Genomic DNA, 18405 nt, shown 5'->3' with positions numbered 1-18405 from the left:
GTGATGTAGTGTTGTAATTTACCTTCTTGTTGCCGCTTTCCCTCAAACCTGCCTCTTCCATTTCTAAATCTGTTTGTGATTTCCTACATTTCCCAGAATGCCTTTCCAGAACCTGCCAGCCAGGGAATGTGTCTGACGTGACCTTTGGCTGTGGGCTTTATGTGTAAGTTAAAAAAAATGGTGATAACGATAGTGAAAGTGAATTGAGAGGTTTTCCATTTGAGAATAAGTATTGTGCCCTTATTGCATGCGTTGCTCATTGCTTTCTGGTCTATTGATGCATCGGTGAGGAGGGAGAGAGACTGAATGGTCTGAAGGTCATTTTAAGCCCAATGAGTGCAGGCTGGGAGGATTGTCACACTTTTAGATGTTTTATTATGAAACCTATGACCAAAATAGTCATACATTCTGTCACTGTGTTACTTATGGTTGGAATTCTAGTATAAATAAATTATTTTGCTGGGGATCCCCTGGAACCCCCCAAGGACGCTTGGCGGTCCCCGGATCCCACTTTGAAAACCACTGATTTAAGGGATCAGAGACTGCCCAGCTGCTAAATCTGAGTTTTGTGCCAGCATGTCTCACATGCACTGTGTTTGTTCTGAGAATAATCCTAACTGTTAGAAATGTGCTGCAACACTGGCTCCCGACCACACGACTCAACTCCAAACTCAACTTTAATATCCTGCACATTTCCAATCTAGTGTGTTGCACATGCCAATATGACCAACCAAGTTCTTTGATCAATTAAAACCCCCACACACACACACACACACACACACACACACACACACACACACACACACACACACACACACACACACACACACACACACACACACACACACACACACACACACACACACACACACACACACACACACACTCTTCTCTTCTCTTCTAATGCTTGTAGAAAATTGTAACAAGAATCACCTGATAGTAATCTAGCTGAGCTTCAGGCAGGATAATTGTTTCCATGCTAAGTTGTTGTGGCTTTTGTGCAGCGTGATATTTTAAAAGCCACACAGGCCGCCTGGCAGAGGTCACACACTGGTCACAGCTTCTTTTCAAATGGATCACATTCTCTGTGTATCCCCCCCCCCCAAGGATTTCCCCCCAGATTCATTCTGAATACATGTTAATCTTGCAAATCCCTCTTATAACATCAAAGTCACATAACCTCTCCTCAAACAGTAGCGAAGCTATTCGCCCTTTTTCCACTTCCCACCCAATCCAGCCATTTTGTGTCTAAAAGGCAGGAAGTAACACAGGTGCAAGCAGAACATTAATGAGCCTTTCAAATTCCAATCCATTTGGTGATCCAGCGCTGGGGCCCTCGTTAATTTTTTGCTTGCACCTGTGTTACCAGTTACTCCTGCCTTTTAGACACAAAATGGGTGAATTGGGTGGGAAGTGAAAAAGGCTAATAGCAGCGAGGGTGGGATGTGGGAAGTACTGTGTGTAGTGTGTCTGTGTGTTAAAATAACATTAGAAAAATTAACTTGTAAATCTGCCTTGAACCTATCGAAGTACAATTAGTGTTGTAACAGCAGTAGCCTAATAGCCATACATCGTTTAGTGCTATGAGAAATGATGCATCAACGAATGGGAATGATGACTTTGCATGCTTTTACACAGTTTTAGATTATTTTAATTGTCAGTGCAACAGATGGTGTTATCTTTACATAATCTAGAGGTTGAAGAACTGTACTTTATTCTTTATTCTTTATTCGGATCCCCATTAGCTTCCACAAAGTGGTTGCTAGTCTTACTGGGGTCCACACAAGCAATAAAAACAATCACATACACAAGCAAAAAACAATCACAAGCAATAAAAACTATCACAAACACAAGCAATAAAAACAATCACAAGCAATAGAAACGATCAATAAAAAGCAATAAAAACAATAATCTAAAACAACAAAATGGTTATTGTGGATTCAAGATTTGTTTTAGTGACTTTTTGAAGGAAAACCTATTGTACGGTTGGATCAGCTACAGATTCCAGGCTCCAAACAGAGACATTTAGGCTGAAAAGAGACGGCGAACCGGAACCTTTTAATGCAGAGCTGATTTTGATTGAATTGACATTAGTTTGTGCCATGAAAGTCAATAAAAAACCTGTAGTTCCTCGACCGGACAGTGTATACAGCCTTGGTATTAAATTAACAACTTTCCTATTTTATTACAGATTCAGTGTATCATAAATAGATAATTTACTAGATACATGATTAGTTCTGGTTCTCACTTTGAAACCAAAGGTCACACACATTGTGCCCAAAGGTTTGCTGGAATGCATTCAAAATGTGCAGAAGTCTTTCTTTCTTGTTCAGGAGCAGAGAGTGTGCTTCTGTCGGGAACAGTATGCACGACAGACAGTACGACACGGAGGAGTGTCGACACCCTGCCACTCGAGCACTGATTTGCGATCACCCACGCCGCCATTTTCCGCCTGGGATGTCGACACATTCACAGCTGCCTCCCTTCAGTCAGTCCAGTTAGCCCGCTCAGTGCAGCCGTCTTGGCTCTGCCTCCCTCATCAGGGCGGCGGGTTCTGTCGGTCCTGCCGGTTGTCCTCCCCGCTGTTCTGTCGCAGCCTTTGCAGGAATGTCAGCGACTGTTGGAGTGTGTTGTTCGCTTCCGTAGCGTTGACATTTTTACTGTCATCATCCGTCCTTTTCCTGCAATGTGAAACTGAGAACAAAAGGACACGTTAGCACTTAGGGTTCCTGCAGAAATGAAAGCTCTTCGTAATAATATAAAATAGAGAGGGAATGTTAAACGGTTTTCACGGAATTGTGTTGCTAGGGAACTGTTTGGAACCTAGCTTATGTCCTGTCAGTTATTGTACTAGCAAACACTGCAACAGGAAGTAAGCCGAGTGTTTATATTGTCGAGTTGAAACGTCTACTCTATAATATTTTTTTATAGTATAGTTTTATCACTATTTTAAAAGTTAGAAGGGGGAAAATAGCATGAAATGATTCAGCAAACATATGCGATCATGTCACTGGCATTTGCTTTTGTCCATCCTATTTCTCCGTGAAATTCTGAACATATGGTGTTTTTTTTTCCAGTCTCATTGCTTTAAGTGAAGCACCCCACACTGAGGCCAACTAGCTGTCTGATCAGGAAGCTCGTGGTGCATTAGACTTGGCATGCGACCCTGTGCAACCCGCTCTCACGGCAGTTCATGTTGGCAGTCACATTGTTTAATCTATTGAATCGTGTACATGCACACGTTTTGTTAAATTTACTCGTGACACTCGGGAGGACAACTTTCAAACAAATGTATTACAGTTGGAAGTCGAGTGCGTGCCCGCAGCACGTTGTTGTGTGACGTTCACTTCAAATAAGCCGGGCGGCCGCCACGTAGGGTGCAGTGGTCGGGGTGGATGATGGGGGAACAAAACCCTCCTCTTTCACACCAGAGAGCTGTGTTCGCATCCCAGCATGTCCAAAGTAGACCATACTCACATTTAACGTGTTTGTTATTTAAGCCTACCCCAAACCGTAACCGTAACCGTAACCTTAACCAATTGATTTAGGCGCACCATAACAACAAGTTGTTAACATGCCAACACAAACTACCATGAGACCATATTGGCCTGTGAGATGTGACCCTGTTGGCAAACTGTTGTTGGACGACAATGTGTTTTTGGTGTTGCTGCGTGAGTTGTTGGTTTGTCCTGGTCACACCCTGTGAGTGTTTTTCAGTTTCTATCAGATAAGGCTGTTTCATGTTAGGCGTAGTCAGTTGATTTACAGGTTAGTTGTACGTGTGTTTGCAGCTGGAATACAGTGATCTTGGTTGACTCACTTCACCTCTTCTCCCTAACCAATCACAGAAGGTTATGCTGTCCTGTAAGGTTTCTCCCATCCTTGTTTCTTTTTACTTCAAAAAGGCAGGAATTCTGATGCTATCATCTCTACTGTACGTGTCGCCACAGGAAGACGTCAACTATCCACAGCCATTGTTAAGCTTTACATAATATGGATGCCTATGGAAGAAATATGCATGGAACAAATGGCAATGTGCATTCACCACAACTCCCACTATTTGGACGAATTAGCTGAAACCCTTTTAACGAAGAATGATGGAGCCAGTGAGTGGAGCCTTTGGTTTATTTTAGTCATGCAAATTTAAAGGGAAAATGTCTGATCCCCCGAATAGTATTCTGTTATGATTTTGTTGCGTCTTGAATCTCTCACGCACAATTGAGTACAGTTGGATTACATCAAACCATAAACCTCAGACATAGCTTAAACATTTTTTGAAGTCTGCATCCAAGTGAATGGAGTTAAGCTCTGCAAAGGCAGGAAAATCCATCCATCATCTGAGCCATGTGTGTTTTCTGTTTCCATCTGTCAGAGGGTGATGGCATGCACTGAGACAAACTATTATATAGTCACTATCATTTCAATGATTTGTCTTTTTTATGCCTCTGCCGGCGATAGCGGGCCGGAGGCGTTATGGTTTCGGCTTGTCCGTCCATGCGTCCGTACATCCGTATGTAGTACAGTACATACGTCTGTCCGTCCGATGTTTGTTACCGCGATACCACGGATGAACTGCTTAGATTTTGGTGGTCAGAGGTCAAAGTTCAAGGTCACTATGCACTCACGACCGCCCATTTTCATGCTCGTTAACGCAATATCTCAGGAATGCCTTCACGGAATTTCTTCGAATTTGGCTCAAACGTCCAGTTGGACGTCAAAAGGTTTTATAACAGTCAGTTTTGACAAAATAGAACTTTAACTTTAAATTAAATTACTTTTTATAAAACCAGTGACAAAATTGATCTGTTGAAAACTTTGCTTATGAGAATGGATTTCAAAGTACAGTATAAGGCCATTTGGACAAGTCGCTTTAGCCAGGACTTGCTATGCCACATCATTATAGACATCAAAAGGACCTAATCAAACCACTCCACAACTTTGTTGTGGAGCATCTATTCTACAGTAAACTTACAGGACATTAATATAAGTCATTGCTGTATTTGGAGCTGACATTTGTAAATTACCAAGATTAAATGTATTTCTTCATTATATAAGCAACTTCCATAGAATAGCTAAATGTTACCAATGATATGCAAAAATGAAAAGGTGTTTTCATTAAAATCAATCAAATGATGCTATTAGCATGATGGTAATATTTCAGCTGTTCCATCTGCTATTGTTGTACAGTACAGTTTTGTACAGTGACTGAAAACTTCAGTCCATCCCCCCCCACCCCCCCAAACTGTATTGATTTTGGCTGCTGTTTTAATGAGGCGGAAAAAAGAAAATAAACTTATGGTTTAGTGATTTTTTTTATCTGGAAATCTTAACGATTTGGATTTGTCCCACACTGAAGTGTTTGCTCAACTCCCAGAGCCCTCCATTTAAAGACCTGTACGGTTGGATCTGATATCAGCTTTTGAAAAGGAGTGTTGGGGAGTCGAAGAGTTCCCACATGTCATTACCATCTTGCTTCTTATCCTGGTTCTCATTTTCATGCCCTCTTAGGTCTGATCTCCTTACAAGCTAGGTAAAGTCACTGGAGGTTGTCTTCATTGGCAGAGAGAAGCTCAGGACATGGTTCACAGCACAGAGAACTAGTACAAAGGCCCCTTCTAAAATGGCATCAAAACACCAGCCTATTGCCTGTTTTCAAAGTCTGAGGCTGTGGGCCTCACCTCCGACAAAGCTTAGGGACGACTCCCCCGACCCCCCCCCCCCCCACACACACACACACCTTACTTGCTTACTGTAGTTTCGCTAAATTCCTGGATGCCTATGGGATAATGATTATGTTATTTGATCCCAACAATTATTTGATGTCAACAACTGAGACAAGATAGCTTCATACTATAAAAAAGCTGTGTCTGAACTCTGAAGGCATGCATTTATTTCTGACTCCGGGAGAGTGGGAAAATTGTATCTCTGAACTATCTTTAACCAAATCAGGCACATTTAGGATATTCTATCTATGTGATCTCATTTTGATAACTAATGTAATATTCCCCCCCCCCCCCCCCCCACTCCCATTCACTGAGCCTCCCCTGAAACTGTTTGGAGCCGCCCTGGGGAGGTCCGCCTCCCACTTTGAAAACCTATGGCCTAATGTGTGCCTAATGCTCACTGCAGTGCTTTGACTTATTTGACCGGCATTTTGGCAGCTTCAGAATCACATGGATCTATAAACTGCCACACATTTCATTACGTTGGTGTGGTCACCTAGCCGACCACCACTGAAGGAAAGAGTCACTCTCAATCACACGCTGCTGAATTCTGCAGCAATCATCTGACACCAATTCAAATGCCTGTTTCACACATGGCCTTACATGGCCGCTATAGTCAGACATTACGAGCGAAACCTCCTGTCCATATTTCTTACGTTGTATTTTGTACTACATGCTGTCCACTCTTGACACTTAATAACAAAGTGCCATGACTTATAAAAGGGAGAATGCAGCATGTGTGGGAAATGGTATTATATTTTTTGTAATGGCATAAATGAGACAATTTGACTGACTGTTCCTGTAAAACAGAATTGCTTGGATTATAAACAGACTCGCTTGCATTATAAACACAATGTCCTTTTCGATTCATTCACAGGGCTTAAAGCAGAAAACATTCTCAGCCTGCAATGTTCCTGACTGATCATCAATCAGGTAAGAGCTGAGAGGGTGGTACTTCCAGAGCACGGTTTACTATTTACTAAGGAATTGAGTCGTGTGTGTGTGTGTGTGTGTGTGTGTGTGTGTGTGTGGTTTACCAGTCGGTGCCTGTATGGATTTCCACATGATTTATTTATTTTCTGGGCATTTTGCCTTTATTTGATAGGACAGTATTTGCTGGACAGCTACAGGACGGCGGGGAGGACATGCAGAAAATGACCGCAGGCCGGATTCGAACCCGGGTCGGCTGCGTGAAGGACTAAGCCTTCATGGTACGCGTTCTACCAGGTGAGCCACATGATTTATTTTGAAGTGGTGCAGCCGCTTCCATAATTGACATGTGTGTCCGTCCGTTCGTAGCCTAAGCCCCTCCCCCTGGGTCCACAAGCGAGCGAGATAAAGAGCGGTTCGGTGGTCGAGCGAGAGAGAGAGAGTGAATGGAGAGAGAGAAAGAGCGGCGACCTAAAGCTGTCGCAACGTCATTGTCAACGCGACACACAGATTAGCCGATTAGCTTGCTAAACTTGCTAACACATTCAAACACATCTACCGCAACCGAGCAACGGATTTTAATGCGGTTTGCTTACATACAGTGCATACAGTAGCCTAGTGTACTAAACCTCCACCTGGGTGTGATTTTATTTTTTCTTACCAGGGGTTACTGGAGCCCAATCGATTTTTTCTATGTGGATTGTGTCTGATTGGACTATGCAAAGCTACTCAGAAGGCTGCTTTCAAATAAATAACTATTAAAGAATATTTAACATTGCATTGTCAACCCATTCAAGAAATTAACCCTGAGAAAATAAATAATACATACAAAATAACATAAATAGCTAAATAACATCAGTATATTGCTGACCATTTACGTTAAATAAATAAGCAACCATCTATAGGTGATAAGAACATTTGATCTTTTTAACATAAAAAAACAAACCCGTCTCCTTCAATCACTCCACCCCCTAGTACACCGATCAACTCCACCACCTCAAAGCCAAGGGCCGCCAACTGGAAAGATTTGCCAATAAAACCGGTCTCACTGTTCACTTGGATGCCTACAGTACAAACTTCACCAACAACCATACAAAGATGCCCTTAACAATGTTTGCTCCTCCCACTACTCCTCCATTATCCAAACCGGCTCCAACAACCCCAAAACGCTCTTCTCCATCATCAACAAACTCCTCAAGCCAATGGACACCATCTCCAACTCCGTCACCACCAGAAAACTCTGGTGGTGTTTCTGTCATTTTTCCAATCCAAAATCGACACAATTCACTGCCAGCTCTCTGCCTCCTCCCCTACAAATTCACCGGCGCCATTCCTCCGTTTCCACTGTTACGCAGATGACACCCAACTCTACCTCTCCTCCAAGACCATCACTTCAACCACCCACTCCATCCTCACCACCTGCCTTGCAGATATAAAAACAGGTCTGCTGACACAAACACCCTGATAACCCCCAGGACCAAGCTCCGGACCTGGGTCGAAAGGGCCTCTTCAGTTGCCGCACCGTCCCTCTGGAACGCCCTCCCATCCACATCCGTCAGGCAACCGCTCTACCATCCTTCAAACAGACCCTCAAGACCCACCTCTTCAAACTCACTTTCACCTGCTAAACATCATCCTCCCCTCCATCTCAAGACTCCAGTTTTAAATTACATGTTTTCTTATGTTTTATTGTTATTACTATGTTATGTTATGTTCTTATTCTATTTTGTACCTATTAAATGGTTTTATTTTGTGTGTAAAGCAACTTTGAGTACTTAGAAAAGCCCTATATAAATTTTAATTGAATGTATTATAATAAATAATACTCATTACGTTACACACAACTCAAACGCTGATGTTGACCTTCCAAAAAAGGCCAGTGTGGAGAAATCTATCCCACAGTAACTCCGTCCATTTTGTGCCGCAGTTAGTAGCATTCAACACAGGTGATGTGGTCCTGGACAGGATCTTTCACCTTGGTGGTCTAATACAGTATGTGGTTTTGAAGCATTACTCAGTTGTCATGTATCTCTATTGCTATAGTTGAGCACAGTGGTGTTGTCACTGAATGTGTCTAAAATATTTAGACAATCATTTGGAGTGATGATCCGGTTATGGTGACATTAGTGATTCAGTAAGTATTGGGATTGGTTTCAAGTACACATTTCCTCCATCTCTCTCTCTCTCTCTCTCTCTCTCTCTCTCTCTCTCTCTCTCTCTCTCTCTCTCTCTCTCTCTCTCTCTCTCTCTCTCTCTTTCTCTCTCTCTCTCTGTCTCTCTCTCTCCTGAATGGAATCTATATTCTTTCTCATATAACAACACCCAAGAGGATATAACAAACTTCAAGACTCGAGAATGAAACAAAATGTCATGTTTCTCCATGAGCAGATTTTCTCGTGAAATATCACAGTTCAGAGGGATTAACCTCTTAATCCATCCTGTACTGAGTGCCTGTACTGCTTGTTTTTTTGTTTGCTTTTCCTCGATTCACTTCTTCATGATGTCACTGACTGCGTTTCAGGTGCTAAACTTTGAATATTTATGCTTCTTTAGTTTGTTTAAGATGAAAACAAAGAAATAGACAAAAAAATAGGGTTACTGTTATATTAGAATGCTTTTGATGGCTAGGGCAAGATATTTTTTTCTCTCTCCACCCCTACCCCACTTTTCAAGAGCAAACTTTTTTTGGGGGGTGTATCTCCTACTGCACATGTCTGTGCTGTCATTGAGTGCGTTTACATGCAGACAATAAACAGTTTATTAGCGGATTTCTGGACTTACCTGATTATTCAAATGGTCATGTAAACAGCATAAACCGATAAGCTTTATCCGTTTATGGCCGTTATCAGGTTATGAATAAACCGATAAACATACCTAGGTTTTTGGCCAATAACCTGTCTTTTGAGTGCATGTATACAGCGTATCAGGTTTCTTGTGGGTTTATACATCTGCGCATGTACAAGTTGCATGTAAAAAGTTGAATTACCGCCGCCTTCTGGAGAGAAATCCGACTACCGTAATTGACTGAATCATGTAAACCCGGGTTTTTCCTATTGTCGGATTATTAAAGTGCATGTGAACGCAGAAATCAGATTATTGCCATAAACTGATTACTCACAGTTATCAGTTTATTGGTGTGCATGTAAACGCACTCATAGTAATGCATAAACCCAGCTATAGTAAACAGCAGCACAATGCAAGTAGCACTGGGCTGGCTCTATAGAAATATCTGCTCCTTTGTTTCTTGCTGTCAAGTGTATTGAGAGACTCTTCAGATGAAACACACCTCTATTCTACAATCTAGTAGGATTCAGGTTGCAGTTTGGTCCATAACTTCTTAGCACAGGGGAACAAAGGCACAGCCAAACCCTTACTGTATTAATGCGGTATAATATTATTTTTCTTGTATAGCTCAACCATCTATTCCTCATCAATATCTTAAGCTTCATTCCCATTGATTGATGTAATGCACAGTAACAAGCACTCAGCTGTCTGTGGAGATAAGATTAGCTGTGTGTTAGTGTTCTTAATCACATATTAAGTTCCTTAACACAAAACCTCCTCCACGCCTAACGCACAACACACCATGCTTATTATGAAACACGTACATGAAAATCGTATCTTTAATGCTTCCATTACGCTGATTACAACTAATGTGGTAGCAGCCAGTCTCAGTTTACAGCAACATACTGTATGTGACAAAACTGATGAACACAGCTGAGCTTTTAGAAATTATGTGGGGGGGGAAATGTATTTATTCTTTATTTATTTATTTATTTATTTCATAGGGACAGTGCAGCATTAATGAACATTTGCATGTAAATGTGCCGGATTGTAGCCTTAGCTAATTTCCATCCATAGTCCCTCGACAGGTAGATGTAAAGTGCATAGAGTTAAAAATAAAAATAAAAATGAGTGCATACAACTGACAGGGATACAAAATCACATTGGGGACTGCAGAACTAATCTGTCTCTACTCCCAGTATCAACGTCATCATTTGTGATCAAGAGAATCCATCTATGATCATGAGGAAAACTGGGCGAATCCACAAAAATCATACTCAAATAACATGGTGCATAATGTGGGGGCGCCCCGGTGACTCAACCGCGTAGAGCGAGTACCATGAAGCGGCATATCCGCAGACACGCCCCTTCATGAAGCCCCCCCCCCCCCACATGATCCGCGGTAAAACAGCTCTGCGCCCACTGTGCCGTTGTTTCCTATTGGGAGAGAGCTGCCTCCCAACTATGCGGCAGCGCTACGCCTGGCGTCACGCAGCGTTCGAATTTGCCGCCGCTGTGCTGCTCAAGTTCAAATTGTTTCAACTTTGACCTTACCGCTGACCTTTCTCCGCTCTCCCTCTCGGTGAGCGAAGAGAAGATCGCTTATCATGTGAAGGCAGCTTGAAGGTCCCGTGCAGCGCATTTTCACATGGCCGTGCACATCCCAAATGTTCTAACTGCGGACAAATTGCTTTTTCAAAATAACGGTTACTCAGCGAGGAGAAAACCACACAGGCGTATAAAAGCTCCAAACATTTGATCATCTTCATGATTCTGTCTCGCCTTTCCAATGCGACCGTCCATACGGAAAGCATAACCAAGCCTTTAGGCTCAGACCTTACCGCTTCCGGCAGCGATCCGGGTTCGAATCCCGCCCACCGTCCTTTGCTGCATGTCCTCCCCGCTCTCTCGCCCATATCTTCCTGTCTCTTTGTAACTATCTCCTTGTCAGACATGACATGGTACATACCCAACATGGTACATACCCAACATGGTACATACTGTACGTGGCAGAAACCGAGCGTAGCTGTGGATGTTGATGTGGGCAGCAGTGATATGCCTCCGTGTAGTTCCATGAAAACAAAGCATGTGTTGATAATGGCCATTCTGTGCAGCGCCTCCAATGTAGCCGCTCTGCCCCCCAGGGATCATTCATCTTAGCGGTCTTACCTCACTTTCCTATTGATCCTGACCACCAACCTGGGAGAGGGAGGCGTCACCCCTTCACTTACTCAACTCTGATACCTCTACTGCATGTTTCCCCTGGAGGGGGAAGAGAGGCATGCAGAGAGCCCTTGGGGTGATGTTGCACTATAAAAAAGAAGAAGAACTGAACTGAACTGAACATGGATTGAACATAGATTGCCTTTTAGATAATAGAATAGACATAGAAAGGTGACAGGGATGAGGAGGTGTGTGATCTCTGGCAGACACCTAGAAATGCATAATGGTGTTTTCATGTGATCGTGGTCAACCGGTTCACCAGCCTGTCACAGACAAGTGGCACTCCGTCTGGGAGCTAATGAGGCTTTGTCATACATCTCCATTGACCCTCTCTTGGAGCCGTGGCCCTGTCTGTCTGTCTGTCTGTCTGTCTGTCTGTCTGTCTGTCTGTCTGTCTGTCTGTCTGAGTTTGTTTATTTGTGTATTAAAAGGATCCCCATTAGCTGACACCTAGACGACAGCTAGTCTTCCTGGGGTCCAAGACAACAATATACTGTACATTACATGATAATTAAAAAAAACACCTATGACATAAGAATAAAAGAAAAAGAAAAATGAAGGAAGAAGAAAAAGAAAACAAGAGTTAAAAGCAAATCTAGAACCAGATAAAACAATGTAGCATGGACCGCTAGCCCCATAACTAGCCAGTGGACCAACATTTTAACTTATGATAAAAACATTTCCTTGTAATCTATAAAACACACATAGCAAGCAGAGGAGATGAGATATGATATGATCTAAATCAGGATGGTTTGTGTGAATGAAGGTCAAATCTAAGTTTCCTTTTAAAACATGCCTTTCCTTTGATGGAACGGACTTCACCTGGAAGTCTGTTCCACGACACTATAGCCCTGTATATTACAGCCTTCTTCATGTACTGTAGTTAGACTTTGGTCGAGGTAAGGTAATATGTCCCCCAATTGCCCCTCTGGTGGAGTGTGAATGAATATTTGAACTATAAAGTATGTTATTGTAAATAAATGTAGGAGTCTGAGTTTGAATAACTCTACGAACTGCATGAACCACTGTTCTCCCTTGCATTCTTGTAATCCTGCTCAAAGCGCAGTGTGAGTGAGCTGAGCCTGCCGCTCGGGGGTGATCCACTACAGAACACACCACCACCAGGCTCCTTTTAAGGAAGACTTTTATTATGCTCCTAAACATCTCCCACATTACTGCCCCATTGATTACATCTGTAAAATCACACAGAGAGGACAGCATCATAAAAGATGCAGAGTAAATATTGAAATGACATATCCCTAAAGCGGGGTTATTTAGGGACGATTCATGATGAGGCCAAAGTCACAGCCAAAGTCACTGTTTAGGCTTACTTCCTAAATCCACCTGTTAGTAGTTACTACCAGTAGATGTTACACCCTCTTTTATTCAACCCTTTGATCCTGTGCTCAGTGTGCTGTAACTCCTAATCATCGTCGTCTTGGATTTCTGTGGCAGGACTGCTGGCAATTTGTTGTGGTTCACCTCTGTTAGCAGAGTAGCGAATCAAAGTGTTCAGGCAGCAGTCTGACAGCGGCTGTACCTTGTTAACACGTGTGTTCGTATGGCTGTTAGTCTTGTAAACAGCCTCTCCAGTTCAGGGGGAAGTCTTGTGCCTAAGCGATAAAGATTTATCAGCTGCAGGGGGTGTTGGGTGGTGAGGCCCTGTGGCAGGCGGAAACCTCTCAAACCACACTAATACTTGGAAAGGTCTGTTAAAAGTGCCACGCAGTTCTCTGAATCAGCCTGTTAAGGACTAACGGTCTGACAATGCCATGTTTACATTTGGCATTATCATTGTGGGATGCTGCTTTTTCAGATTCCCAATAATCACATTGAGAACGAAGGCTACATTTATGGAGTTTACCACAAGATTTGAAATAAATTGATGAATGTTATTATTGTTAGTTTTAGTGTGCTAAAAACATATTGCCCACTCCAAGCACAGTATCAGTGACTGTGCCTCATTTCTTATGGTTATGATAAATCTACACACATCTGTTAGTAATTTGTAACAGATACAGGTACAGTGTTCAAATGTATTATGTTTATTGCATCATTTCATGGCTATCCAAAGATTAGGTTTCAAATTTAGCGATGTAATTTTCTAATATGCCAACACCAGCCAATGTTTCAGAAATTATTTTCTTCTTTGTTCTGCTCAATCTATTTTAATCAAGGACAGCAGCACTGATGTATTCAGAATATATCCAAATATGGATCCCTTTAATTTATTCGGTGTTCATACAGAGTAAGCTGCAGAACTTAGCTTTTTTTTTATCAAAACCAAGACATTTTGAATAGTTTATCTGTGATCTCCAAAAACTATCACTGGCATCTTTAAAGGTACCTATTAACATACAACGTAGTCTTTATATATTGTACAAATAACATGCAAAGTTATTTTATTTGTATTTATCTATATATTGCATTATTATTATTATTATTACTACTAATAATTTATCTGTACTTTTTAATCAGAAAAGTCTATGAAGAAGAGTCTATGACCCCCCAAAGAAAAAACATGACACATTTTAATCATTCAATATGAATACTGTCAAATCAATTATGGGGAAGACTTCCTGATTATCAAACTAGTGACCCAGGAGAACAAGAGTTATGTGTGTACTTTATCACTATTGTGTGTGTGTGTGTGTGTGTGTGTGTGTGTGTGTGTGTGTGTGTGTGTGTGTGTGTGTGTGTGTGTGTGTGTGTGTGTGTGTGTGTGTGTGTGTGTGTGTGGGGGCGTGTGTGTGCGTGTGCGTGTGTGTTACAAACTAAATTAGAAACAGGGAAATGTATATACTTGCATATATATATATATATATATATATATATATATATATATATATATATATATATATATATATATATATATATATATATATATATATATATGTCATGACACACTTCTCACTGAGATAGGTCAATCATTGTAAGTCAGTATTGGCGTAGAATGCTGGAGTCAGTTCAAACAACGGTTACAGCGAGTCCACAGGTGATAGAGGTAATATTTCCATGTATTCAATAAAAGACTACCAGATCATTAAAAACAATGTTTTATTTTCATTGTAATTTCTAATTGTAAACGTATATAAAATCTTTATAATGATTGATGATGCTTTCTAAAATACCGTAGACATGGGTGTTGAGGGTAAAACTTGCCTTTTTGGAGACTGATATCAATTGAATGGACAATTGATACAATCTTTAATTCATAGGTTTGCTATGTTTAGGTTTAGTTTATGGTGCTCATAATTAAAGACAACTTGAAAGCATGTTTGAAATGTTCTCTGGCACAGACAATGGGTGGCTCCCTATGAGATATTGACATTGTTGCACATTTTGCCAATGTGGTACAGTATGTACTGTATGTGTAACGGCTCTTTTGTTATTCTTTCTCATCATTTTGTTTTAACCTTTACTTTTCACCCAGATGCAAGCATATACATTGTTTCTAATTTAGTTCGATATATACTTCGTAACACACACACACACACACACACACACACACACACACACACACACACACACACACACACACACACACACACACACACACACACACACACACACAATGATAAAGTACACACATGAACTCTTGTTCTCCTGGGTCACTAGTTTGATAATCAGTCACAGGAAGTCTTCCCCATAATTGATTTGACAGTATTCATATTGAATGATTAAAATGTGTCATGTCAAATTAAAATCTCTATTCTACTGTAATGCTATATGAAATGATATGTAGTAGTGCATTTATTTTTATCTCCATGCCTCTGACTGCAGGTGAACCCAGTGAACTTATCAAAGAAATGAACTGTCTGTTCACTTTCATAGTGATTTGTTGAAAAGGTTAGTTGGCAAGTTTCTTAAATCTAAGATGGGCAGAGATTTCATGAAGTAATTACATTACATAATGATGTTTAGCAGACGCTTTTGTCAACAAACAAAATACATTTGGTCAACAGTCATTAAACCAACTGTGTATCACATTCTTCATCAGCAAAGCCTTTTCAATAGGAATAAGTAACAGTTTAGAGAATCAGATTTTAAAACGTAAAAGTAATGTTTGATTTGTAATATTTCATATTAAAGAATGGATAATAAAATAAATAATGTGATATGGCTGCAATGTATATCTATAGCCATCAATTATTTGTGTTGTTCATTACATCCACTAAGTTTCTTTCTAATAGCTGAATGTTTAATATTGACTATATAAGTAATGAATATTTCAATCACATTTTATAGGGTTAGAGGTTTATAGAAAAATTATGCCACTTATTCCTATTGAAGGCTTAGCTGATGAAGAAGACTGATGACAGAGAATGTTATTTCTCCAACAACTGATATACAACTAGAAACTACTATTGACAAAATGTGCTTTAAGTCATTTTGAACAAAAGCATCTTTTAAATTACATAATGTAATGCCATACTGGAGATGAATCAAACCAGTTATTATATTAAGTGAGCATCAGTTGAGGAATAATTAAAGAAACTGGAAAAAATTAGGTAAGGCAAGGAACTTACAATTCGGTTTCTGGTTCTGAGATGTCACTGAACTGTGTGCTGCTGCCGTTGGAGCGGGGAGGGCCTCGGCATCGCTCCTCACTCTTGTTGCTGCCTGGACTGCTGGCCAGGCTCTCGTTGCCCTCAGTCCTGGTGGGACACTTCTGGAACGGGCCCGCCGTGCCGGACTCAGCCCGCCACAGGAAGCAGGAGCAGCGGCTCCGTAGCTCTTTATAGAAAGTGTTGAGTCCCGTGGTGGACAGCCAGGGGCAGCCCAGCAGGTTCTTGAAAGCGGTGCGAAACTCGGTACTCCTGCAGTAGATGATGGGATTGAGGCCAGAGTTGACGTAGCCCAGCCAGTTCAGCAGACGGAAGATCTCCCCCGGGGGAACGTCTCTGTTGAACACGTTGATGATGTTGGCCACGAAGAACGGCAGCCAGCACAGGGTGAAGGTGCCCATGATGATGCCTAACGTCTTCAGGGCCTTGTGCTCTTTGACGACCGTCAGCCGCGACGGCCTTCGCTTGGCGCCCCTTCTCTGTGTGACTGGCGGGCTGACTGAGCCCACGCATGCCGACGGCAGGGTGTTGTTGATGTTGTGGCCGAGCTGCACCTGCGTCGTCGGACACTCGCCCTGGAAGCGTAGGCGCTCCTTATCTATGAGCTGTACTTGCCGCGTCGCTATTAGAAAGACTTTGGCATAAACGAATATCATTATGATCAAAGGGATGTAAAAAGACACTACAGAAGATATAATGGCAAAGGTCCTGTTGGTCACAAAGTCGCAGCAGGCAGGGTCCTGGTAGCACTCCATCGCCGCCTGGTTATCCCTCTCGCGCCAGTACTGGTTCATAATGGGTACGAAAGAAATCAGGGCAGATACAATCCACACCAGACAGACTATTAGCCTGGCGCGCCACTTGTTGAGCAGGACTTTGTACTGGAACGGCCTTGTGATGGCTAGGTAGCGGTCCACTGCTATCATGCAGAGTGTCTCGATGCTCGCCGTCACGCAGAGGACGTCCACGGAAGTCCAGAGCTCGCATAACGTGTCACTGAGCTGCCAGTTCCCGGTCACCACTATGGTGGCGCCCAGAGGCACCACCAGGATCCCCATGATCAGGTCTGCGCAGGCCAGAGACATGATGAAAATGTTGGTCATTGTCTGTAGCTGCGAGGTGCGCGCTATGGCTATGATCACGAGCAGGTTTCCCACTACGATGGTCAGAATGATGATGACCAATATGATGAGACTCCAGGGTCCCGCGGCAGGGTGGTAGGGTCCCGTTCTGTTCGGGGTCATGGTGGTGGTGTTGACCAGATAGGAGGCCGCGGAACTCAAGTTGTAGTCCATGTTCACCGGAGGACAAAGCTATGTGCAACTCAAGTCAAAGATGTGTTTTTAAGTGGCAAAGTTGACAGAACCAAACAATCAACGTTTCTTACAGGCATTTTAAATTCGCTCCAACTCAAAAGCTCAAAACGTTTCTGTGGAATACTCTCTCATTCGCTGTGTGTTACAGGTACTGCTTACATCTGACACCTGGTTTGGCAGCATTCAGGTACCATCAGTGGTTGATTGGCTGCTCTTGCCTTGATCCCAAAGACCAGGAAAGACATGTGAGAGGTTCTCCTGATGTATATAACAGCAACATGGTTTTCAAAGATGTGCATCCGAAGTGTCCAAAAGGCTTGGAAAAAACAATATTAGCTCATCGATTTGCAGTCAGTTTCATAAAGAAGAAAAAGAAAGATGTCCAAATGGTTGTGTGAAAAAAAGTTCTTAGAAGGAAAACCCACCCCGGTCCATTAGAATGTGTCCACTGGGATTAGAGCAGTTTTTTCGCTGAATCTTGGTAGAGATGCCGCTGTTGGGCTGTTGGAGATCAAGCAACAGTGACGCTGTTGCAAGAACCACCAGAGTGCACCAGAGTGGCTGCCCACTCCTTCTTTTGCTCTCTCTCTCTCTCTCTCTCTCTCTCTCTCTCTCTCTCTTTCTCTCTCTCTCTCACTCTCTCTCTCTCTCTCTCTAGTCAGGTCGCCCCAGCTTGTATTGGCTCTAATCACACCCCGGCGGAAGGCAGAGGGGAGGAGCCGTGAAGTGTGCCTGTCTGCTGAAGCCATATATATACACACACACACACACACACACACACACACACACACACACACACACACACACACACACACACACACACACACACACACACACACACACACACACACACACACAATT

The 18405-nt window shown here is 42.3% G+C and overlaps 1 protein-coding gene across 1 annotated transcript; it reads right to left on the bottom strand.

The window, feature by feature from the left end:
* Positions 1–1646: 1646 nt before the first annotated feature.
* Positions 1647–17954, bottom strand: adrb3a (adrenoceptor beta 3a). Its single transcript, XM_083644498.1, has 2 exons — positions 16190–17954; positions 1647–2694 (listed from the first exon to the last, which is right to left on the bottom strand). The coding sequence occupies exons 1-2, from the start codon at positions 17521–17523 to the stop codon at positions 2667–2669; spliced, it is 1362 nt and encodes a 453-aa protein (XP_083500624.1). The 5' UTR covers positions 17524–17954; the 3' UTR covers positions 1647–2666.
* Between the last annotated feature and the right edge of the window lie 451 nt (positions 17955–18405).

This window comes from Poromitra crassiceps (assembly GCF_964638095.1).
Source record: "Poromitra crassiceps genome assembly, chromosome: 10".
In the NCBI taxonomy this organism is placed as follows: Eukaryota; Metazoa; Chordata; class Actinopteri; order Beryciformes; family Melamphaidae; genus Poromitra; species Poromitra crassiceps.
The sequence above is the reverse complement of the archived record's forward strand: the minus strand, read 5'-3'. Positions and strand labels throughout refer to the sequence as shown.